Consider the following 26,174-nt stretch of genomic DNA (forward strand, 5'->3'; position numbering starts at 1 on the left):
TGTTGGCAGGTGATTCGGACTTACAATCTCCCAAGGCTGTTTTTGGTTGCAATGCAAATAAATTTGTATTGATGCAAAATTAAATTATAGCAGTGCAAATGATTTGAGTATAAATTCCAACTTATTTTTACTTTAAATTTTAACTTATTTTATTTGATGGTAGTACAAATGAAATATAATCATGTTAATGCAAATGATTTGAATTAAGACATGAAGCAGAATAAAAATAAAATTAAACAATAATTAGCATTTTTTCATTTGTACTCCCATGTATTGGTATTAGTGCAAATAAAATTGCATTGCAATCAAACACAGCCCAAAGAACATCTCCCATGAATAATAAATACTAGCATCGGAGATGTTTCAGTAGGGGTGATCATTTAAGCCCGGCCCGCATAAATCCAGCTTGGAAATTCCAAGCTTGGGCCTGGGTTTTGTGTTCAAGCCTAGCCCAGGCCCACATCAGGCCCACAAGTTTTAGGGTTGGGCATGGACTTAATACTTCAAACTCGGCCCGGACCTGGCCTAGCCCGCATATACTTAAACTTACGCATTTGTGTATAATATATACATATTACACATGTTATTTTACATTATATTATATATTATATATAAATATTATAACATGACATGTATAATTTATATTATATGTAACATTTTATATTATATAATATATAAAATAAAAGTTTATATGCATGTTATGTCATTTAATATAAAATATTGTAGATATGTATTGTTTTATATATGAAAGACATTGGCTCGGAATCAGGCCCGACCCGACCCGGGCCCATGTAGATCTGGGCTAGGGCTTATGTTACAGGTCTGGAACCCCAGGCCCAGGCCTAAGCTATAGCCCTTATCATAAGTGCAAAGCCCAACCCAGGCCCGACCCATGATCACCCCTATGCTCCAGAGATGCGATAAGGACATGTTGTAAGATCAATGTGAGGAGCCCTTTGTGAGGAGCAGATCCAAATTTGCATTTTCTCCATACAAGAAGCTCACAAATGCTTTCTTCGAACAACCAAAATTTTTCTGAATTTCAAAGTATCTTTTTTTATTTGTTACAAATAAAAATCAATAAACCTCCAAATTTCCTAAAATCATTCTTTCATCTTTGAATTAATATCTGAATTTTGAACTAACAAACAAACAATGGTACAATTAACACAATTTAGAGGGCATGAATACGCTCACCCAAATCATACAATGAACACAATGATTTGAGTAATCCAAGGTTCATGTATTTGCCACGTAGCAAGATATTTATAAAATTATTGGCCGCCCATCATACTTCCCGCATGGTATCTTAATAGGATTCCGAAAGGCCTTTATATATTTGCCACATAATCAGCCATTTTGGGCCTACTTTTAATCCAACACATTTGCCAAATGGCAAAACCAAGTATTATTGGGTATTAGAATAATAAAAGGATAATTTCAAATTCCAAGGACAAACACTGATACGAGGTCCAATGCACAGTGAGATAAATATAGATTGATGTAGATCATGGTACCGAAATTGGAGATGTTGAGTTGAGGCAATGCATGAAGAAGCTTTGTCCCCAATTATATGCAGTCGGCTACACGAATCCTGTTTCACCATTCCATTTTATTGAGTGCCATATTCACTATTAAATTATGGGTATTAACTTATTACGAAGCTCAAACTCCACTCCACTCTAGCTCGACGCAAACAGACTTACATACCATGTGAGATTTTCTGACTAAATAACAAGAGACTGATATGCACCGTTCTATGGATTATACCTTGGAAGACATAAGATTCCAGCGGTGAAAAACTAGTACTGGAAACGGCACCAGAATTTGGATTCTAATCCACTGTTGGGGGAGAAGGAATTTGAATCATGTTTCCTGTGCCCATTTGACCACCATCGAGAATAGAATCCAGTAATTCGTTGTTGCTACTTGCTCGGGTCCAAAGTGTTAAGTTACTGGAAATCCGCTAATGGAGGAAGTTCACCAGAAAGCTTGTGTGACAAGTCCAATGTCTATAGGCTCTCCCCCTCCCGTCGGGATCTTGCCTGAGGCTGAATTTGTTATAAGAGGAGCTGAGTGACTTCATCGTTTATACCTTTAGGAGAACCTAAAGAAGCCGAATTTCAACAGGCTGACAGATTGATAATTAAAGTTTTAAACCATCTCATATGGTGTGATCCTCGAATCAATGGAACCACCTGACAGGACCAGAACACTAACACCTTACTAGGCAATTTCTCTGAAGCAAAAAAATAAACCATTATCCCTTTCAACAGATGATGCATAGCAAAGTGAAACCTGAATTTTTTTTTCGAAGTAATTTTATGGCATATTTTTCTTACCAGACAAGCAACAAACTCTCGATTTAATTACAGATTTCCTTTAAATATAACTTACGACTTTGGCAATTAACAGGAACCATTTAAATTCCCGAGTCCCTACCACTGAGTTACTATATTATATATAGGTTTTTGAACAAACAACTGCCTTTACTGTCTCTGGTTGGTTCAGAGAACATGCTACAGCTTTTTCCTCTCTCTCTTTTTTTCTTTTATCTCTTTTTTTTTTTTTTTTTTTTTTGGGGTGGGGGGGGGTGGGGGGGGGGGAGGGTCTCTCTCTCTTCCCTCCTCTTCTGCTTTCATTTGCATGAATATGAATCCAGTATGGGAAGTGTGGATCTTCTTACGCTCACATGGCGAAAAGCTAACTTGATGAATCATAAACATGTCCAAGCACAAGCCCCCTAAACTTTCAAAAATTGATATTTCTTTGGCAAAATACTGATATACACCGAAATGTGCATCAACTAACGGTCCGACCATAACAAATGGATGCAATATAAAGGTTCTTGGACCATTTTTCCTGCAGAAACTAGTTGTTAGTGTAAAGACAGGCAGATAAAGGTCCAACAATCAAGAAGGAAACAAGTATGTGCCTACCTTTACATGGGTGCTTGGGAAAGCAGATGTACGAAGAGTTTCTTGTGTTTCATCCATCAGTTTACGTTTTGGAATGCTCAGTATGAATGCTGCTTGGTCATGGGTGGCAGCAGTTGAGGTTATCCTGTAGCCACTCTCCCATCGCCTATGTATTCCCTCACTTGGATACAGAAAATCCAGTTCCACAACCTATGATGAGTCGCAAAGCAGAAAAAATACAAACGTATTAGGTAACAGAGAAATGTGGAGAAAAGAATTATTATGAAGACAAGTGGGTCAATTTACTCGATCAAGTAGACAAAAAAATGATAAGAACGAACATACCTGTTCTGAATAACCAGAGTTCCTCGACATTACCACACCCCAGCGGCTTCCGGCAGTGGTCATCGATGTGACATGAAAACCTTCTTTCCATTTTTTATTAATCCACTTAAACGGAAAAGATTCACTCACTTTATAGGACTGCTGGGTGTAAGGGGTTCCTACAGCATTATAACATAAGGTATGGAAATAAGATTTTGACCACAAAATCAGATAGAAGAATGAGAAGATTAAGCTACGGAGTTTATTAGAATGAATTGACCTCATATAGCTAAATGAGAACTTGTATATTAGATCCATGCAATAATAGTGTGCAGAAGAGCACGCTTGATCAAGGTTACTTCATCAGAACACGGCAACAAGACAGGTGAGGTGCACCCAACAAAATGTATTGCACCTTTGAGCCTAGGTGTGCCTTTTAAAACATTATCTAGTACAACACATCATCCCCATATCCTACCAAGCATTGATGGTTCCCCTAACAAATATGTCATTCAAATAAATAATTTTTAATATAATAAAAAAGATAAAACTTTACCAAAAAGAAGGGCCTATTGTTCACATGGCAACTGCTATGTTGCTGAAATTTGCCCCATGAACAAAGGCCAGCAAGACACATATGGGGCACTTTTTTGCTCCAACTAAGCTGTCATGTTGAAGAACGATGGGTTGTTTAAAGAAGCTCCCTAAGGACAATCAACTAAACTGCTCCCAAAACCTATTAACAGTATTCTTCCCCAAGTATGCTCTAAAAAATGCCCAATAGAATAAGGCAAGAAGCATAGACCTATCAAATATGGTTTTCCAGACCTCAAAACCAGTAAATCATCATCATCATCATCATCATCATCTATAAGCCTTATCCCAACTATATGGGGTTCGCTAAATGAATCCTGTTTCACCATTCCATTGTGCTTAATGCCACATCCATTGTTAAAATTTTAATTTTTAGCATCTTACTGCTTCAACCCATGTCCTTTTTGTCTACCCCTACCCCTTCTAAGGCCATCATAAACTCACTAAATTAATCCTGTTTCACCAAACCAACTTAGTCTACTTTCTCTCATTTTATCACCTATTCGAGCTTACCTCTAATCCAGTAAATCATTATCTTGATTTGGGTTTCAAGATCAGCAATCTAAATGACTCGTAGTACCTAAATTAAGGCATCACAAATCCATCTACTGACCACTACGCTACCTAAATAGGGCTGTGTCTTCCACTAAAGCATAACTCAGAAATTCACTTCTTGATATTTGGATTGAATGTTAGACATCACATAATCAGCATCAGATATGACCTTCAGACAAGAAGCAAAAAGTATGATTTCTTCATAAAGATGTGGAGTATTGGCAATTTTTCTGCAACTTGAATACTCTCAATTCAACTCACCAAAACCTTTGTTTTAACCATCCAGGATTCTGGATTTGGATACATAAACCCTCTCCCACAGTCCCACCTTGCGTTCTATCAAGAACAATGTCTGCTGTCAAATTGTAAACCCTTGGATCATTAATTGCTACTAGAGCCCACATCTTCTTTCATCTTCCTTGCGCTCCTAGAACCTAATGTTATAAAAGCCTTGCCTAAAGTAACTGTTCTCCACAGAAGGGACTTTAGCACTATGGTGGTCTAGGTAGGCACTGCCCATAGTGCAGACTGTCATTAAAACTAAGGGGTGCCTAGGTATTATAGGATGGTTTTTTCCAAGTAGAGTGTTAATAACATCAAGAATTTTGGACCTTGGTTGCATTGACTCATTTTGTTATCTGTTTACAAGAAACAACATTTGAGATTTGGCACCAAGTAATAATGAGACAATTTTAAAAGAAAAGAAAATTAATGAGTGTTATATGTAACTCAACATAATAGAATTAATGAAATAACATTTACAGAAGGTGTATCTGTCAAAAGGACTAGTCTCTTATGCTCTGTTTGGAAGGAGTCTGAATACAAATATGTACAGTGCAAATACATATAAAATAATAACAAGGTTTTGCACTCTACATATTTGTATTTGTACTCCTTCCAAACGGAGCCTTAATCTCATTTCTCAAGACCCCAAAAATTGGGGTTGAAAATGACCTAGACCACATCTCTTTTCCTGGTCTTGATGACTGTCCTAAGCCCCATTTTGTTGTACTTCTTCCTAATAGTGGATTCATTTTCAGAAACAAACTACTTGAAAATTTGAAAGTATCAAAAGTCTCCAAAATGAATCAAAGCCATAATTGAGAAAGTAATTGTTCAAGTTTATTTCCATAAACAAGAAAGAGAGAAGATAAAGATTGAAACGATATCCTTAACAAACCTTTCGACATGACTACCAACGAACTTCCATTTGCTGCACCAGCTATGGAACTAATGTAGTAATTCTTCTCCCACTGTTCCATTATCCAATCCTGATGATAACCAAGTGAAAGCCAGTGACGAGTGGCTATGTTTGTAAATACAGCACTTGTAAAGAAAAATTGCAAGTACCATTGGGAGCAAACCTTGTGCAGGAAGACAGCTGACAGGTCATAAACCTGAGAACAGAAACCCGTGCCCGCATCCATGATAAGTGCCCAAAGGTTTACTGCAGAAGCCACACAACTGATATATAGACCATCCTCATTGCCTTTCTTTATGTGCTGGGAAAGCCTCGAATCTGCTACATTGTAGTGATATCTACATAAACCAATAGAAAATTTTTACTTGACAAGTCAGAATAGAAAAGTAAAAGAATAACTTAATGCTTATTTACCAGCTTACATTATGTCAAGAAGTGTTCTCTTTCAGTAAGGTTGGTCCAGTACCACCTCCCCTTTTTTTACATTACATGGTACCCTGAAACAGATCTTCGCTAGAGATGCAACTCATGTTGGCCCAAGTTCACATTTTACACTGCTTCAGGCCCAGGCCTTCAGGCCGGACCCATTTAATTTTTGGTAAAAGCCCTATTCCCTATTTACCCCTTGTCTGGCCATGGCATTTGCTGATCTATAAGTCCACTGAAAGCTTGCTTCCAGCTCTGCTGCTAAAGCTCTTAATTCTTTCAACTGATTCCAATAGTGCCATGGGCCTTTTTTGTTGTGGTTCAACCATGTAACAGTATTTCCCAAAGTTTAGGTCTTATTTTTTAGGAGTTCTTTGTTTTGAAATAAATGTGTACAGAGTTTAGGTCATATTTATTAGGAATACGTTGGGGGGCAATGGGCATTTAAATCTTTTACAAGATATGGTTAATTAAACCTCAGATTTTTTTTCCAAATTTACAGAAATTGATTTGTAACCCATTACAAAACAAACCGGTCCACAAATCATAGTGAATACGAATAAATTAGGTAACCATGGGATTAGACACACTAAATGGCCATATTTTCTACAAACTGGATATAGAAAGTGGAATATTGATTATGAGATACTTCATGGAACACCTAGCCATGCATATAGGATCCCTAGAAGCAAAAGTTTTGGTTCTTTAAAGCTGAAAGGCCTGCATATTGTATAATATTTCCTACCCTACATTTGGTACCAGTAAATCAAAGCCATTAAATAAACAAAACCCATAGTAAATTAACAAGAAAAAAACATTGCAATCACAACATCTAATGATAATTTAACTTGATGAGCAACAACCACTTGCGTGGAAAGATATGCTTTTCTTTTACACATTCAAAAGAAAGAACTAGTAAGCACGATGTACATTAAGAAATTGATATCATATGATGGGTTCACTGACTGAGGAAAGAAAGAACAGCTTCTAAATTATGATTTTTGAAAATTTAATTTGGGATTAACCAAAAAAAAATCTTTAGAAACTTAAACATAAAAGTAGCTTGATGAAAGCCAGCATGTTATGTTGTGGAAAAAATGAATTTATTTACCTCTGCTTCATGGGTCTACGGGCATTGTAAACGGAGATCCACTGAGTAGCTGGACTCCCTAAACGTACCTTCTTCCTGGGTTGCCCATCTTCTTCCACATTTACAGGCAATCTTGCTCGCTTCTGTCCAACCTACTTATGCAAAACAACATTAAGATAATGTTAAAGAGGGGGAAGAGAATATGACATTAAGATAATGCTTCTGGAATCAAACAATTACCTTTAGAGCTCCATCGATTCTAATGGGTCTCAAGGGTGCACATGGCTCGATCAAGCTATCAAAAAGGGAAATAAGTTTAGGGTAGTTTGGTTCTTCATCAAATTTCATATTTGTCACAACCTCAAGAAACTGTTTAAATGGTGTCGGGCAAAAACAACATAACAACTCCGGAGAGGTAGCCATCTTTTTCTTACAAACAAGAAAACTTTTGTTGTCTCCCTGCAATAATTGATATTTGTGAAAAAAGGTTATCAAATGGGTGGAGAGAGAGAGAGAGAGAAATGCTTTATTTTCTGTTCTAAATAAAGTTACCTGATAGCCCTGCCATGGTAACCTTCCTTTGATGAGAAATATCAATGTATATGCTAGTGACTCAAGATCATCCCTTCTACTACCTGTCCGACCTAAATGTGCATGTACACTTGCATATCTTATTGTTCCCCTACCAAAATAACACAAAGCAGATTAGAATATAAATACAAATCATGGAAGATAACTATCGAAATTCAGAAATCCACAAACCTGAAGATGTCAGGCCTCTGGTCATAGTCAACATGTTGTCCAGATGATCCATCCTTCCATCTAGATGCTGAATCGCACATATATTAATGGCACTACCAAAACTAATCAGGGAATTGGAATTTACTCAAAAAAAAAAAAAACTTAAAATCATTGAATACAGGGAAAAACCCATGTCAAAACTCCCAAATAGAAAGTACTGCTTATACAGCTTTAACTCTGTTTGCCACTAGTAGAATTGAGCACTCAATATGAAGGAGATGGACATAAGAAGGAAACCAAAATTTTAGAGACAACATACCCAAACCAAGATCAATGAGAAATAACTTCTTTTCATCAGAAGTTCCAGGTTGGCCAAGTAGAAAGTTTTCTGGCTTCACGTCTCCATGTACAAACCTAATGAAGAAAAAGAAAATATAAAAAGGGTAAAAACTTCCTGAGAAGAGATTAATCATCATCCAAAGAAGACTAGAACTTAGAACTAAGTAGTACCCTTTCAAGTGAAGTTTCTCAAGGATTGATATTGCCTCCACAGCAATACAAGCCACCATATTAGGTGACATCCTGTTGCAAGTATTAAAAGGCACAAAACCCATAGTTAGGAATAAATAGGCAAATAGATATATACAAAGGGGAAAGGGGAAAGGGGAAGGGAGGAGAGAGAGATGGAGTTCTCTTTCTTACGATTGGCCTACAGAATTCCAAACATCCCAAAGGCTGGGCCCTAGCATGTCCATGACCTGAAGCATTTATTCGATTCTCATTAAAAAACAATGGATTAATTCAGAAGTCACTAGAAATTACAATAAAGAGGCTATTAAACAAATCGCACCAGAATGTAATAATCTCCTTGGCGTCCTCTGTAGTGAACCGAAGGAATTCCATAACAACCATTCAAGGTGCTTGTTTACCAGAAAACAATCAATCAGATTTGGAATTTCACATAGTCCAACAAAAGATCAGCTGAAGCTGCACACATTTTGGACAGCAGCGATAAGATGCTTACTTGTAGACTTGCCATTCATAAGGAGGACCATAATTGCAACCTTTACTATTACGGTGTTCAAACTTCAAGGCCACCTATAAAGGCACACTATAAGGTATGGTGTTTGCAGAGATATGACATCAGAAAGCATCCGAAGTTGGATAAAAGCTGTTGAATAATACCTCCAGGGCATCTGCCCCTGTGCGCTCGACACCTCCAGATACCCTTCTGCCAACGTAGACTTGACCAAAACCACCCTTACCCAACTTCCTTTCTATCTTATATACAGGGGAGTTTCCTACTTGAACCTACAAAATAGAGTTTTCTTCTTTGAGTGAAATCCCTCAGAAGCTAACAAAATGATCAGAATATATTAGTGGAAATTATAAATACATTGCTGCAGCAAAATAAAGTACAATTGAATGAAATATTAATACAGTGGTATTTCCAAAACAGCTATAAAGTGTAGATCATTTTTTTTACTTCTATCACCAGAGCAACAAACAAAGTTAATGTCAGGTGAGAATGGGAAAAACCATCAGGAATAATCTCAATACTCAGGTAGGAAAAAACAAAACTGCATTGCTCTTTTGTGACGATACAAAGCAATCATAATTTGAAAACCAAACGAAAAAAAAAAAAAAAAGAGTTAGATATGCAAGAGAGTGAGACCTTTTTTATAGATATCTGCCAATCACAGTAGCCAATAATCCAACAGCCCACTAAATAAACCAAAAAAATTCAAATCCAAAAATTCTCCCTTTTTATGACCAAGGTTCTTCCTCAACTTTTAACTCTCATGCGTGATCCAGTCAAAGAAAGATATTCCTCTCAGATAATCAGATCTCATCTCATAATAAATGTATCCATGGTCAATGGATCAACCACAATGAATCCCTAATTGATACTCCTTGATCATACGGCTAATTATAAGCACACAAAGAGCAGTCTATCAGCTTCATTGGAACCTCCTTTGATAAGTTAAATTAGGCCAGCTTCCCATCATAGTACTTCAAAGTTCAAAAATTCATATTGAGACATTGTCCTGCAATGGACAAGGGTGATGATCTCCATGTAAAGGAATATAAAATTTGTTGTTCCACAAGCCAACTAAGTCATCAGAGTTGCAACTTGGGTGGGCCAACTCCAACCTAATTCCAGCCTGGTTAAGCTTTTATGGGTCAAAGCAGAACCAAGCTGCCCCAAACAATAAATTTCATTAAGAAAGCATATTTTAAAATAATTTCAGCATTTTTCCCAAATAATTAAGTTATAGATAAAGTATATACAAAAATGCATGGCGTAGCAGGTTTGTTATTCAGGTCATCTAGTGGAGTTTCCTAAATGATCACAGTGGGATTCTACCTAGCAATTTAAGTTGGGGCTTAAAAGGATTCCCCAAATTCTTCTACTCATCATAGATTTCTGTAAGAAATAATCCAGTCCAAAAGGCCTTGCATCGTACTCTAGATAAGCTCCCTTTTATGGGCAACTTTTGAATTAAAAAATTAGAAGGCTATTATTAATTAAACAAAATTCCAGTCCAACAGAAGAAAGGACCGGCATGGACTGCAAGATTCCTTATCTATGAACGATCTGGATTGACCACAAGATTCCTCAACATGGCTAAAATAGAAAATATCATGTTATATTCATAGTAAATGCATGAATTCATACCAGTGTAAGCACATGTTTTGACTTCAGGCAGGGCTGTGGGCCTTCAAAGAAACCAGGGTGTCAGGGCCCATTATAGGCAAAATTGCAGGCCAAATTCATTTTGGGCACTAAAATGGATACCAAGCCTTCCCTTACTCCTTGAACTTTCAGGCCTTTCTACAGGCTAGGGCAGGTTGAGTTTGGGCTAGTAAGATCAGAACTGCACCCATGGTAGCAAGATAGTACAGATGGGCCAACATGAGCCATGAGGTGAATTTTGAATGAGTGATCGATCAATAACCAAATCAGAGTAGAAGGTGTTTGAGAAGACCCCTGAAGATCTTTTAAAGAACCAAAATGTTCCTCCAAGGAAGTGAAGTTACCTTTACTAAGTATTTCCTAAAAAGTTTCTCAGAACTCTTGGAAGTTCTTGATAAATCAGAACCACCAGATTGGTAGTTTTCGATGTGAATTGCTACCATCTTAAACGATTGTAACAAGAATAAATATCTACTATTTATGTCCCAATCATAATTTTTTGTTTGATAAATGGTATATTGTGTTGAATTACCATAACGCAGGTGAGAGGCCTTCACATATCCTAAACGATTGTATTGCATGGCCAATCACAATTGTGTCTGGTAATAAATTCATCCTGGGGCTGTGAATGAGTCCAGAAGAACAGAAAGTGAAAATAGTATCCTTCCCTCCCCAAGATGACACAGTTTTGAATTACTAGCTCACCCAAACAAAAATATCTTGCAATAAGGCGGAGGAATAAACAGATTAAAAGACTGCTAACTTTGGGATTTCATTCAACCCTATCATGTAACCAAAATGGTAGAATTCGGAAAGTAGCTGAAAGTGGGATACCTCTTCCACCCCATGTTTCTGCTTCCTTCCCAATCCATCCACAGCTTTAAGTTTCCTAGTTTATCATAATAAATATATTTACTAATTTATTCAGAATTACTGTATGGGATCTACTAAACAAGGCCACATCTTTCTAAACATTTTTTTGGTAACTAATAAAGCCACTTCTTTCTATACATTTTTTGGTAACTAATAAAGCCACTTCTTTCTAGACATTTTTGGTAACTAATAAAGCCACTTGGACCCACTTCTTCCTAGATATTTTTTGGTAACTAATAAAGCCACTTCTTCCAAGATATTTTTTGGTAACAAATAAAGCCACTTCTTCCAAGATATTTATGGTAACTAAAAAACCATTATAGAAGGAGAATAGTGACGGATTATATTATTTGAATCTACCAAACAGCTATGCAGATAATAAAGGAAAACCAAAATAGGGATACCATAGCAATATCATAATACCTGAAAATGAACAAAGCAACATGTCAACTCGAATCCTTACAGTAGATCAGGTAATACTAAAAGCAATCAAGGACAAAAGATGTATACCCTCTCAGGGACTGGAGCCGCATTTGCTTCTTCCTCGACTCCCATCAATTTCTCTGCACTCCCCCCCTCCATCACAAAATCTTTGTCTCCTACTCCCTCTACTTGATTGAAAGCTGGTTCACGAGCTCCTACAGAAGGAGCTACTTCTGGAAGAACCTCGTGAGGAAGCTCTGGGTCTAAATCTATCAGCCTAACGCCCCTGCCTCTACCAGCACCAACTGGCCTGGATGGTGTTGCCCCCAAAGGCTCTTTTGCTACTGCAGTGGCATTGCAACCCCTTCCTCTTCCAGCACCAACTCTTCTTCCGGTTCTATTAGGAGCAGGAAGAACACAATTTTCTGCTTGATCAAGAGGTTGTGGAGAAGGCTGAAGTTCATCAAGCCGTTTAGATCTTAACCGAGCCTGTCGAGCTCCACTTCGCAGCTCTGGCATCCTCTCCCCATGCAAATTACATCCACATTGATTTCCTACAAACCCAGTGGAATCTTATTTAAGATAAAAGCAAAAAATAGGGGACAGAAATCACATTCTCTGACAGGAATAAATGATAACATAAGCATTAAGCAAACCATCTCCAACCAAGTTGGAGAAAGGGTAAATCATGGAAAATTGCTTACGCGATAGAAATCGAGACTTATCATGCGGAACAATAAGGTCCGTTATGTATGAACCGATAAAACAAAACTGAGAGAAAGAAATCAAAAGGTTCTCACTGTTGACAAACGTAGAATAATGAAAAGGAAGAAATACGCTTAGTGAACAAGCAACGAGACCAGAGACCCACCATATAGCACAAAACAGGATTTCTATTGTACAAGACTTCAAAATCTACTTTTTTCCAGCAAGAAGTAATGAAAAGGATCGAATGTAGATCATAAAGAGATGTATCTAACAAAGGGCATTCTGGTATTGCATGAATAAAATCCTTCCTTTTTTTCTCTAACATGATTATCCTCGAAGAACGAACTTCACTAATAGAACCCCATAAATCGATTAAAGACTCAATCAATTCAAACTTGCTCATTCATTAATACCATAGAAAACGATAATTCTTTTTTTTCACGTATCGATTACACAATGGAAAACGAGATTAAAAGAGAGTATCAACAGAAAGAAAAGAAATTCCACGAAAGAAGAGACCAAGTTACACTAACAAGTCCGAACAAAACCGATTCCAATATCTTCGTCTCGATCCTACCTTTCCACCTTTTCAAAACAACCGAATCGAATCTCAACAACGACTTCCTTTTCAACTCAGAATCCCGTCAGACGGAACCGATCACCATAAAACCGCTTTCGCATCACAAACGAATGCAAAAATCGAAACTTTACTAAACGATCGTTGTCATCACTACCACCACCGATCATCAACAAGAAAAACAAGAAACCTCAGTACAATAACGAGAAAAAGCACTTGCGGATCGTACCGGAAAAGCTGCAAAAGCAATAGGATCGGGCAGATGATCGTAGTTAATCGAGTCGTGCACGCTTCGACGTCCGTTTCTGTACGATCGAGCGGTTTCAGAAGTTCGACATTTGCAGGTCAAGCCGATTGGATTCTCGAAGCTGAAACGTCCGATAAAAATAGAGAAAGCTACGCTAGATTTGGCGGAGATCGGAGGAAGAAAATTAGGTTTTCTTGGGAGGAGAGATGGGAAACTTAGGTGGAGATTTGGAGAGTGGAAATGGCGATGTCCTCTTCTCTCTCTCTCTCTCTCTTTATCTGGTGCCCGAAATCCTCTGTTTTACTATACAATGAAAAAGAAAAAACAGAAATAATTTAAAAATTGAGGCATGCAAATGTGGCCTCGTAAATACCTGCAGATATATGGTTTAGTCTCACGCGCTTGGTCCTCACGGAGTACTTAATTTACAAAACAACATGATTTAAACACCCTTGATCCCAGATATTTGCTCAAAAACGATGTTTAGATTTTGTCGTCTTGTGCTTAAGAGGAACCGTGCTGGACATGAACCGTGAAGATAGCATTGCTCATGTTAGTTGACGGTTCTACCCTTTGGGACGCGCCGAAATACCCGAGTTTACCCACTACGGGTCTACTGTAGTTGTGTTTGTTGTGCTCTACGTCTACGTCATTGCCTCTTATCAGTTTGGAGTTGGGACATGAGAGAAAGGATAATACCTCATAGCATGCAAGAACTCATCTCTACCGTTCATTTGGCATTTACTGATGCAACAACTATCTTCCATCAGTTACACGAATTTTTGTCATGCGGCCTGGGACCCACATGACGTGGTGCTGTGTGGATGGCACAAATACAAGGTGGTTTATTGATGAAGATCAATTTGAAGTATTGATGGTTAGTGTAAAATCCTGGCTATTCAACGGGGCCCACGCGAGGGGAATTTCGGTGACGTCGGATTGAAAAGCCAACTGGCTACTTCAGTGCATTCCCATGCTCCACGTCGAGTGTGGGGCCAACTCACATTAATTCATTAAAGGGAGGCCAACACACTAGAGAGCTGTCAATGGGTCGGGTCTCATCCGATGGCCCCTTATGGATCCGAATTGTTAATGGGTCTTTTCGATTTTTAATCTATTGTCTCAACCCAGTCCTGAACCAAATGGAGCCAACCCGAATCAGACGTAATTGTTCCGAAAACCAATCAATTCAGCTTTGAATCTAAAATTACAGACCTTATAAGGTCTAGGTTGATTCCAGTTCCTCGATTATTTTTACCAAACCGTTCCGATTCTACCCTGTCCCAACCCGTTGACAGTCCCAGGGGTGCAACTTGGGAGGGCTAAACCGGTCTTAAAAGGCTTAAACCCCGAGGCTATTGGCTAGTCTCATCTGACCAAATTAAGCCTAATTTGAGTTAAAAATTGAACGAAAAAGTACAGATAGATCTAATACAGATTTTTTATTTTCACTAAAGAGTTATAAACATTTAAAAGATCAACAACCAACATTTTGACACCAATTTCAAACTAACACCTACCCCAACTGTATTTTAAGCCTATAAATTCTGACCCTGCGCTGAACCATCATTCTCCCAAAACTGAAACATTCAGATTGTTCTCAAATTAATTGATTGTTGGGCCTAGTGTATAAAAAATGGCCTCAAAACTTAAAGGATTATTGTATGTATAAGGTCGACCCGAGTTCAGCCCAGAGAAAGACACTGAGTTAAGGCCCAAGCCCAGCCTAATGAACAAAAATCCAAATCCAGCTCTGTGTAAATAATTTTAGGTTGGATTGGCAATTTGGCACAAGTTGCATCTTACCAAAAGTAGCAGCCTAGCAGGCTTGTCGAGAAGTTTGTAATGATGAATTGGACGAAAATGAAAGGGAAGAAAAGTCCAGATCAGGATTCTAAAATATGATATTATTTGAAGAGTATAAATAATATCATCTCGATTCAGGAACAGTGTCTTCAAACCGTCAGTCATCTCGATGGTTGAATCATTACCCAGTTACAATTATGAGTCCGGTTTTTTTCATATTTTGATAAAAAAGACTGCAGTTGAACCGTTGTCCGTTAAATCCGATTACCAAGTCACGGGTTATGAATTCATTTATCTCATCACGTCGATTCGTACTCATAGTATTGATAAAAGTATGTGTACATTAATCATTGGAGTCCCCAAAGGTCAAGTATTTATTCAAATACATGATTTATAATGAAATAATTTTTTTAGTTTTGAAAATAAATCAAATACAAATGTTTATTTAATAAACGGGAATTATACCAAGCACATACTAATATATATATATATATATACAAATTTCTAGGGTTCTTAATTTTGCACTCGATTGTATGATTAAGGTGATCTTTTTGTTGATTTTGGATCATTTTTCAAGATTTATATGTTTCGGAGGTGCTAAACGCAGTCTTCTTAATGTTTTCTTGTATTTCTCGGATTTATTTTCCAATTGATACATATGTACATATATGCTTACATATATGTGCACACATATTTGCATCAATGCATATATAAATATGTAATGTTAAAGTGGATTTAGTGACCAACCCGAATGCATCAAATTATAATGCAGAAAGGGCTCAGCTCTTAGACCCAAATCTTAGAGTTAAGTTTGAATTGACCATAAACACAGCCCAACCCGCCTGAGCCTGATGATTTTACATTCAAACCAAGTCTGAGGATACTTCTCGAATGACTGATCTTCAACCTAATTATCCACTTGGATTATAATCCAATCTACCTCCCATGGTTTACATGATAGTAAGTTCGCAGTTTTCTCCTCCCGGGTTACAGACCATTTTTGTGATGTAATGGAAGATTTTGCCTGCGCACGTTTTGGTTATTTCCACCTCAAAGTTTTTTTTTTTTTTTTTCATTTGTTTATTCTTTCTATTTGAGCTCGTCTTAGTCAAAAAGTCTAATTTATAGAATTTGTGTTTATTTTGTTATTTGTTTCGATCAATTCAAAGTCCAACTTTAAGCTGCTTTTGGTTTGATAGAAAATGAGTGAATTAGAAATTTGAGGAAAAATTCTTAACAATTATTTTGTTAAAGTTTGAAGTTTTTAAAGAACTTTACCTAACTTTCTGTTTCTCTCTAAGTTTTTATCAAACCAACGCAACCTTAAGGTTTAACTAACATTAAGAACTAGCCACAGATTAAGGGGTGCTCAACAACCAAAATCAAAACCAATCATGTTATCGAATACCCCCTAAGTGTAGAGTCTAGACAAGCATAGATTTAGCATAATGGAAGGGTGGCATGTAGAATTGGTCAGGGATTCTGGTCAGTTGGCATCGAATGTTAATGGACACTGAATTGTCACTCTAAAACTGTTAACCAATTAATTAGGTCTAATCTATAACAAGGTTCAAAGTATCGATACATATTATGTTGATAGTTTTCCGATACACCCCGATACAAGGGGCATATCAGGGTTCTAACCAGTTCAGGATGTGGAGGAGTCTTAAACAGGCCCCCCTGAACCGGTTTTGAAAAAATAAATAAAAAAAAAAAAGGATGAAAACACTATCAATATCGCCCTATACGCCCCTACCGGCATATCGATCATATCAATATTTTGAACCTAGATGTATAGTACTTTGCACTTACGCCCAGACCTATAGGAACCAAATAAGAATAAAAGAAAAACTTAAAAGTATCAAAAACCTACCAAAATTGCTTATGACTTTATGAGTCATGACCCATAGTTGAAACAGCCATGCAACATCATTCTAAAATCATACAACCAGCCAAAGACCTTACCAACTTAGCCATTTGGCACCATCTAAAAATGATGGATCAATCCCTTAACTGTAGAGTTTCCATAATATGCCCATTGAGCCTCACGCTATGCTGTCCTCACCACAAAATCCCTGCTAACCTAGCCCACTGCACGTCTGCACCTTACCCATATGGGAATTCAAGCTGCATTATAATTTGCAAAACAACATCAAAGATACGTACCAAAGCTGTTCAATGTGGAAGCTCTAGTTGGGTATAACCGTATCAGAAATCAGGCTTTGCCATGGAAAGTTCTGACTTCTGAGATTATTAGCATACCCTTCTTATAAGAAGATAGGAGCAGATGAAAAAAAAAGATAGGAATAGTTGTTCATCATTATACTATGGAACCAATACTAACACTCCTCACCAGTCGGGGCTCACAATCATTCAATCTCTCATTGTGGACCCATGAATTTTTTTCACTCGTGTGGGGCATTGCCATTGGTTCCACAATTAAAGCGTACAGTTAATCAAATTTTCATATAAGGAGTAGAGGTGTAAATTGGGCCGTGTCGCTCGTGGCCTGATATAGCACGATAGTACGCCGGTTGTGCCAAGTTCGGCATGATGGTCCGGGCCGTGTTGGGCTTGGGGTTTCAGGTCCACAAGTCGGCATGGCACGATCCAGCCCACGGGCCTGTAGCAGGCCAAGCTCAACCTGCCCGATGAACTAGCCGTTGGGGACCTTTTGGGGGGTTCTTTTATAGAAATACCCCTCCCCAACAGCTATATATGGGGTATTTATGTATTTTGGTTTTAGGGGGAGAAAGAATGACACAAATGCCCCCAACAGCTATATAACAGCTAGTTTGGGGGAAATTTTGGGTAAAGTGATAAATAACTTTATAATAACCAAAATACCCTTCCCAACAACTAAAAAATTACTAGTTTTTAGGGTATTTTGGGCAATTGAATTATTTCCAATTCCTATAAATAGCCCTATCATCGACCATTCTTGATGGAGCGCAACCCGGCCGGTCTTAGCTATCAACGAACTCGCCTCTGAGATGGAGCGTCGGGGAGCCTGAAACGGGAAAGATGAGAGAACTCCGGGGGGAACCCGGTGGGATAACTCTGAAGCTCAAGTCAGTAATCTCTCAAAGGCAAAGTGTAGACTAGATAGCGCAAAGTTCACATACCTTGTTTGTTGGGGGCAGGGGGCTTTTATAATCACTTCGCGCACTCGCTCCGAGGCCCTTGTCAGGTCAGGTATGATTACCCTTGCGTCTGTCAATTCGGTCATCGTCCTTTCTGTTGGGATAGAACCGTCACTACCTAACCGTCTCTCTAACTGAAGATGGCGGTGTCAGGAGGCGGTGGTAGGTGGCCATTTAGAGTGCGGCCGTCAAGCGTCAGATCCCAAGTCAGTCAGATGTGACGCCCTCGGGTACGGACTTCCTCAATGTCAGGCATAGTACGGTTTGTTTGGTTTTGGTGCCCTGAAGGTGATGTGGTGGAGTGGTGAGCGAGGCGAAGTCTTGAGTTCGGAGGTATGTATAGGGCAGGTCAGTTCGGCGAGGGGTATCCCGAGCTGTTACAAGGCAGGCCAGTTCGGCGAGGGGTATCCTGAACTGTTACAAGGCAGGCCAGTTCGGCGAGGTGTATCCCGAACTGTTACAAGGCAGGTCAGTTCGGCGAGGTGTATCCCGAACTGTTACAAGGCCGGCCAGTTCGGCGAGGTATGTCCCGAACTGTTGCAAGGCAGGCCAGTTCGGATTACTTTCTGGTATGGGGCCAAGGGTGAGTTCGGGCCCCTAGTAGGGAGTTCGGACCGCTAGTTTCTCCCCTTGGTGCTCGCGCCTTAGGCTTGCTTTTGTGCCGAGTTGTTGCTTTTGCCATGTGTCGCATAACTGTGAGGTCGGGCCAAATCTTCCTTCATCAATTGCCCCCCACTCCTCGCGCCAAGGGTCTTGCCCTGGTGCGGGGAGTTTTGCGAGGTGGTAGGTGGATTTATCCCGTTCTTCGAATCATGACTGCGCGAGTTGCTTTTGCCAGGGTTCTTCGGTTCCGAGAAGGCGGGAAACGTGCCTACTGCTCATAAATGTTGACGGTCGTGACAGCGCACGTTTAAATTTCAAAAATTCATGCCACTGGGACGTGACAGCAGGTCATTTAAATTTGAAAAAGGTGTGCCACTGCCGTTCTGAAGGGACGTGCGTTGGCGGTTTTGTCAGTTGTAGGGAGACGTGCGGCGCGATCAGTTTCAGAAAGACGTGCGTTGACGTTTTGCTCTTTTCGAAAAGACGTGCACCAATCATGTCTCGACCTCAAGGGACGTGCGGTCAGTGCGAATGTGGGCCGTCGAATCGTCTTTGATCTGCACGGTCGGTTCTTAGTTACTGTAGCTATAAATAGTGGGGGACCCCAGTCGATTTGTCACTTTTGTGGTTTGCCTATTGAGCTCGCATCCAACTTTTCAGCTTGCGTCCAAGTTTTTTCAGCTCGCGTCTAGGCTGGTTACTTAGCCTCCAAGGTTTTTTGGCTCGTTCCCGTCTCCGGAGCCTTCAAAACTTTCTTCCGGTGAGTACCTTCCTGAATCCACCTCTTTTCCTCGATGTCTAGCTTTGATAGCTTAGACGACTCTTCAAGTAGGACCAACGTAGGTTCTACAAACCGAGCCGTATCCCCCGACTGCCTTAGTGGTCCTGAGGTGGAACTCGAGGATGACTATGAACCCGTAGGCCGAGTCGCTTCGGGCAGTTTGGCATCTACCTCTCGCTGAGGTCGGATGCTAGACAGGTTTGGTCCCTCGACCATGACGCCCGAGGGGCTTCAATCTATACTTATGTCTTACAATCTGCTTGGGGGGTATACATATTTCATTCCTTTGGGTAGCTTTCCTTGGGAACACAGTCCTGATGAGATCGTGATTTCTCGAGAGCAGCTCGTTGCGGGGTTGCGACTTCCTTTCCACCCCCTTCTCGTCGAAGTCATAAACCCTTTAGACTTGGAGATATTATCCTCCATCTTGATGCTCAAGAGACAGGCGGGTTCTCTTCCTAGGGGAAGACGGGCGTATTACCTTTCTCCTTGCCCGGGCTTTAAGCTTCTGCACGATCTTCCTAATAAGGTCCCGGCGTGGAAGCGGGACTACTTCGGTGTGCGAAGTGCACAAGGATGGCCCTTTCAGACCGGGTGGGGTGAGGCCGCTCCTGATTCAGGTGTCACTCTTGACAAAGAGACGGTGAAGGGCCTCCGGCAATGGGCACGGCAAGGTTTAAAGTGCCATCAGTACTTAACGGAGGCCAAGCTTATTGCAGCCGGCCTGAGTTCGGGTAGGTTTCTAGTTCTGCGGTTTCTTGCTTGCTTTGTTCCTTCATTTTTTCTGATGTTGAACTCGTTTCTGCAGGTGTGATGGACGCGGAGAGAACTCGTGGGGGGCGTCTGTTCCAAGGCATGAAGAGGAGGAAGCGGGTCGCCAAGCGAACTCGTACCGAGCTGCCCCCGGATGAGGAGCCTCAAGTTCCAGGCCACACGCCGGAGGATCTGCCTAGGGAGCCCGAGGTGACTCCACCGATGCATGAAGCTGCCAGGGCGCCTTACGCTGAGACCACTTATACGGGCGCTCCTGCATACTCCAGTGCTCCTGCTCACTCTGGGTCTACTCATACGCGGGCTGGGCTCTCAGGTTTGGGAGCTCAAGGGGAGTTCAGGAGCGTGTTGACGCCGAACTACGCTCTTCAGAAGAGTAGGGAGACTACTTTTCCCGAGGAGATCGCGGCGTGGACTGATCTTCCTTTGAACCAGGTCCCCTGCCGCGCCGTAACACATGCTATGGTGGTAAGTCATATTTCGTCTGCCTTCTTCATTTTCTATCGCTTTTGCTGTTATTGCTCACTTGTTTCTTTTGGTAGGTGAATTCTTCAATTCACGCCTTAGCAGCCCAAGTGGAGAGGAGCTCGCGATAGGCGCGAGCTGCTGAGGCTGCCACCCATGCTGCTAAAGAGGATTTCCGTGCCGCAGAGGCGAATACCCGAGCTGCTGAGGCGGCCGCTTATGTTGCCAAGAGGCTGCTCGCGTCGCCATGGCCAGGCAGGCGAGGTCTCAGCGTGATGTCGAGGCCATGGGGGTAGTCGTCAAGCACATGGCGGACTTGAAGTTGGACTTGCAACATCAAGTCGAATATCTTTAGGAGGACATCAGGGAGAAAACGCAGATTTTTTCTCAAGGCATTGAAGACGCCAAGAAGAAGGCCGTTAAAGACTATATTGCCTCTCCGCATTTTGACGATCTGATGGTGGATTCTTACAGAAGGGGGTTCAAGCTGAGCCGGTGGATGATCCGAGACATGAACCCCGACCTCGATGTTAGTGCCATATCCACTTCGCATATAACTCAGGAGATGGCCAATGCTGCCGATGGCGAGCCGGACTCTGAAGGAGAGGCAGGGCCTTCGGGTGTTGTTGAAGTGCCTTCTGATGGCGAAGAAGTAACTCCGGGCATGTAAAGATAATCTTTTAAGTGCCTTCTGATGGCCAATGTACTATTTCTTGCAACGGAATAGATAATCTTTTTGCCTAAGTGTTCATTTTCCCGAACTGATTCTTTGTCGAACTGATAATATGCCAATGTTTCTTGTCCGGGTTATTGTACTTTTGCGACCTGTTTTTCCGCTAAGGCTTTTGTAGCGAACTGATTTTTTGTCGAGCTGATAATATGCCCGACTTTTCTTTGCTTGTTTATGCCGAGGTTCCTCTTGGCTCTGCATTGTGGCCCATAGGGCCTTATAGCGATTCCGTCCACTTTGCTTGGCGGTTTATAGGTAGTATTGCCTTAAGTTCACGATGTTCCACGCTCGAGGTACCTGTTTGCTTTCTAAGGTTTTGAGCATGTATGCCCCCCCGAGCGCTCTCTTTACTTTATAGGGCCCTTCCTAGTTTGGTCCAAATTTGCCCACGCCGGGTTCGGGCACCATAATCTTATGAAGGACCAGGTCACCGACTTGGAAGCTTCATTGCTTTACTCTGGCATTGTAGTAGCGAGCTACCTGCTGCTGGTAGGCCGCTGTCCGGATGTGCGCGAGGTCCCTTACCTCGTCTAGTAGGTCAAGGTTGGTACGTAACTCATCTCCGTCTGTCCGATCGTCGTATGTTTCTAGTCGTAATGTTGGTACTTCGATTTCCATCGAGATCATTGCTTTAGTGCCGTAGGTGAGGTTGAAGGGGGTTTCTCCCATGGCGGTTTTTTCTGTAGTTCGATGAGCCCATAAGACACTTGGTAGCTCTTCGGCCCACAATCCCTTAGCTCGATCTAGACGTGCTTTCAGTATGTGCAGGATGACTCTGTTCATTACTTTCGTCTGACCATTTGCCTGCGGGTGCACAACTGATGTGAAGTTTTGCCAAATCCCCATGTTCTGGCACCACTCTTGGAACTTGATATCCTCGAACTGCTTGCTGTTGTCAGAAATTAGTACCCGAGGTAACCCGAAATGACATACTATGTTCTTCCAAAAGAAGTTCTGTATGTTTCGGGCCGTAACAGTTGCCAGAGGTTCGGCTTTTATCCACTTCGTGAAGTAATCTACTGCAACAACTAGGAATTTTCTTCCACCTGTTGCTGGCGGGAATGGCCCCAAGAGGTCGATGCCCCATTGTGCAAAGGGCCACGGGCTGGCGAGGTATTTGAGGTCGGAAGCAGGATGATGGTGGATATTGGCGTATTTCTGACACTTGTCGCATTTTCTAACGAGCTCGACAGCTTCTGCCTTCATCGTTGGCCAGTAGTATCATTGTCGAAGTGCTTTTTGGGCGAGTGCTCTGCCCCCCAAGTGTCCACCGCACAGGCCTTCATGAGTGTCGCGGAGTACGAACTCGGCTTCGGCAGGTCGCAGGCAACGCAAGTAGGGGAGTGTGTAGGACCGTCGGTATAACCGTTCGTCTATTATGATGTATTTGGCTGCCTGGCGCTGCACCCTCTTGGCCGCATTGCGTTCTACAGGGAGGGTTCCATCTATCAATAAGCTCGCGAGTGGGTCGATCCAGCTCGGCTCTGCTTCGAGGACGGGAGCGATCTCCTCTGCCCCCCCGAGAATACTAGACCGAGGTAAATCCTCTATGTACATGGTTCTCATGTTGTTGTGACTTGTGCTGGCTAACTGGGACAGAGCATCGGCCTCAGTGTTCTCTGACCTCGGGATTTGCTTGATGAAGTGTCACTGGAAGTTGAGCAGGACCTCTTTTACTTTCTCCAAATATGCGATCATGGAGAGCTCGCGTGCTTCATACTCGCCTGTAACTTGGTTGACCATGAGCTGGGAATCGCTGCAGATGACTAAGTGCTTTGCCTTTACCTTTTGCGCTAGGTTCAGCCCAACTATCAATGCTTTGTACTCTGCCTCGTTGTTGGATGTCGCGAAATCAAAGCGTAGTGCATATTCTAATTTTGTGCCGCTTGGGCCGCATAAGACTATTCCAGCCCCGCTGCCTTGCTTCTTCGAGGAACCATCCATGTGAAGGATCCAGGGCTCCTCATCCTAGTTCGCGTTTCGCCTGACCAGGAGAGATGCCACACTGGCTGCTACTTCATGGGGTTCAGACTCTATTGGCTCGGGAGCTCCGGGTTCACCCGAACTGGGGACCTCGGGCTCAACCTGTAGGGCTTCGTGGCTGAAAGTGCACTCGGCGATAAAATCTGCCAAAGCTTGGGCCTTAATTGCGGTCTGTGGTTTGTACTGGAGACCGTACTCGCTGAGTTTGATGGCCCACTTCGTTTGCCTACCGAAGACCTCGGGCTTCAGCAAGACTTGTCTTAGGGGTTTGTCGGTTAAGACGACGACGGTGTGAGCTTGGAAGTACAGGCGGAGTTTCCGAGCTGATATCACCAGTACGTAGGCAATTTTTTCTATCTGTGGGTACCTTGTTTCTGCTCATTGCAGAATTTTACTAACATAATAGACGGGTCGTTGGACCCGATCTACTTGTTTTACTAATACCAAACTGACCACTTCGTCGCTCGCCGAGAGGTACAGTTCTAAGACCTCGCTCTCCTCGGGTCTGGCTAAGGTTGGTACGGTGGCGAGGTAAGTTTTTAGCTTGTCGAACGCGAGCTAGCAATCTCAAGTCCATTCGAACCCTTTGCCTTTGATTGCCTTGAATAAAGGCAGGCAGCGGTCTGCCGACTTGGACATGAAGCAGCTCAGAGCGGCTATGCGGCCGTTTAGCCTTTGAACTTCTTTTACTTTCTGAGGTGGTCTCATATCAAGGATGGCCTTTATTTTGTCCGGGTTGGCCTCAATATCGCGCCGATTGATAATGTACCCTAGAAACTTACCCGAGGTGACACCGAAGATACACATGTTTGGGTTTAGTCTCATGTTATATTGACGCAGAATTTGGAAGATAGAATCCAAGTCTTTTATTAATTCTCACAAAAACTGTGTTTTGACGACCATATCGTCTACATAACATTCGATTTTCGTGCCAATTAAAGGCCAAAAAAGTTTATTTACAAGTCTTTGAAAGGTCGCACCAGCATTCTTTAGCCCGAAGGGCATGACCTTGTAACAGTGCAGGCCGAACTCGGTAATGAAGCTGGTTTTTTCTTGGTCGGACTGGTTCATCTTGATCTGGTTGTAGCCTGAGTAGGCGTCCAGGAAGCTTAGTAGCTCGTGTTCCGAGGTCGCGTCCACCAGACGGTCAATTCGGGGTAGGGGGAACCAGTCTTTTGGACAAGCTCGGCTCAGGTCGGTGTAGTCGACGCACATGCGCCACTTGTCGTTGGCTTTTTTCACCAGCACTGGGTTGGCTACCCAACTCGGGTAATGAACTTCCCTTATGAAGTCCGTTGCGAGGAGCTTTTCGACTTCTTCGTCGACCGTCCTCCAGCGCTCCGGGGCTAAGTTGCGTTTCTTCTGTCTAATGGGTCTGACTACAGGGTCAGTGTTAAGCTTGTGAGTTATAAGGCCAGGGTCAATACCGGGCATATCTGCCGCGGACCATGCAAAAATATCTAAATTTTGGAGTAAGAAACTCACTAGTTCAGTTTGCAAAGGCTCGTTGACGGAGGCACCGATCAGTAGTGTTCGCACCGGATCTATAGCCGAGGCCGGGACTGCGACTGTTTCCTCAATGGGCGAAGCTTGTTCCTCGCTCTGCTCCGCAGGTCGCTCTAGTTCGAGATTGTCTACTGCCTTGGTTTTTCCCTTTAGGGCGGCAACATAGCATTTGCGGGACTCAAGTTGGTCGCCCCGCACTACCCCCACACCAAAGTCCATGGGGAACTTCATTGCCAGATAATAGGTGGAGACCACCGCACGCAGAATATGCGTAATTGGTCACCCTATTATGGCGTTGTATGGGAAGGGGGTCGCGACCACCAGGAAATCGTGGTTGATTCTTACCGCGCACGGCCATGTGCCGACTTCCACAGGTACTGTTATTTTTCCCAAGGGCCTGACTTCCTCTTCGCTGAAGCCTACCAGAGGAGTGTGAGCGGGTTTCAAATCGCTTTTCTACAACTGCAATTGGTCGAATGCCGATTTTAATAGGATGTCCGCCGAACTGCCTGAGTCTACCAGTATGCGCCGGACTTCGAAGTCGCTAATCCTTAGCTTTATGACGAGCGCGTCGTCGTGGGGGTAGTGAACACCTTGCACGTCGTCTTTTGTAAAAAAGATCGGTTCTTCCTTCTTAGGCCTCTTGGGAGGGTTCTGCTCCTCTCGAGCTGCTTCGCGAACTAACGTCCTTGCTGCCGCCGAAGTGCATCCTGCCACCACCGAACCGCCCACTATCACGTGGATGGTTCCCCGGACTGGCCTTTCTTCTGGGGGAGGTCGCTGCAAGGCTTCGGCCGTTCTGTTGCTCAGCTCGGGGACATCCTTCCCGTGTTCCCCTTGCCGACTTGCTTTATTACTATTGTCATAATGTACAAAATTTCTTAAGTACCCGTGACAGATGAGTCCTTCTATCTCGTCGTGGAGATTATTACATTGCTCGGTGCTATGACCGTGATCTTTATGAAAACTACAATATAAATTTTTGTTCCTCTCGTTGGGGTTGCTCTTCAA

At 41.9% G+C, this 26,174-nt stretch overlaps 1 protein-coding gene across 2 annotated transcripts; it reads right to left on the reverse strand.

Annotated features, from left to right (window-relative positions):
• Positions 1 to 2,364: 2,364 nt before the first annotated feature.
• LOC148872934 (casein kinase 1-like protein HD16) lies at positions 2,365 to 13,726 on the reverse strand. Of its 2 annotated transcripts, XM_088969857.1 has the most exons (18): positions 13,358 to 13,651; positions 13,129 to 13,223; positions 11,931 to 12,397; positions 9,035 to 9,160; positions 8,874 to 8,947; positions 8,700 to 8,769; positions 8,552 to 8,607; positions 8,360 to 8,431; positions 8,169 to 8,263; positions 7,871 to 7,937; positions 7,661 to 7,790; positions 7,349 to 7,567; positions 7,130 to 7,260; positions 5,756 to 5,930; positions 5,572 to 5,662; positions 3,264 to 3,421; positions 2,940 to 3,128; positions 2,365 to 2,862 (listed from the first exon to the last, which is right to left on the reverse strand). In XM_088969857.1, exons 3-18 carry the CDS (start codon positions 12,360 to 12,362, stop codon positions 2,803 to 2,805), a joined length of 2,145 nt encoding a protein of 714 aa, XP_088825983.1. In that variant the 5' UTR covers positions 12,363 to 12,397; positions 13,129 to 13,223; positions 13,358 to 13,651; the 3' UTR covers positions 2,365 to 2,802. The 2 variants fall into 2 exon arrangements, with proteins under 2 accessions (XP_088825983.1, XP_088825982.1); XM_088969856.1 differs by lacking the exon at positions 13,129 to 13,223 and having other exon boundaries at positions 13,358 to 13,726.
• Between the last annotated feature and the right edge of the window lie 12,448 nt (positions 13,727 to 26,174).

The sequence above is a fragment of the Nelumbo lutea genome, chromosome 2, assembly GCF_056320005.1.
Source record: "Nelumbo lutea isolate HS-2025 chromosome 2, American lotus-T2T, whole genome shotgun sequence".
Taxonomy (NCBI): domain Eukaryota; kingdom Viridiplantae; phylum Streptophyta; class Magnoliopsida; order Proteales; family Nelumbonaceae; genus Nelumbo; species Nelumbo lutea.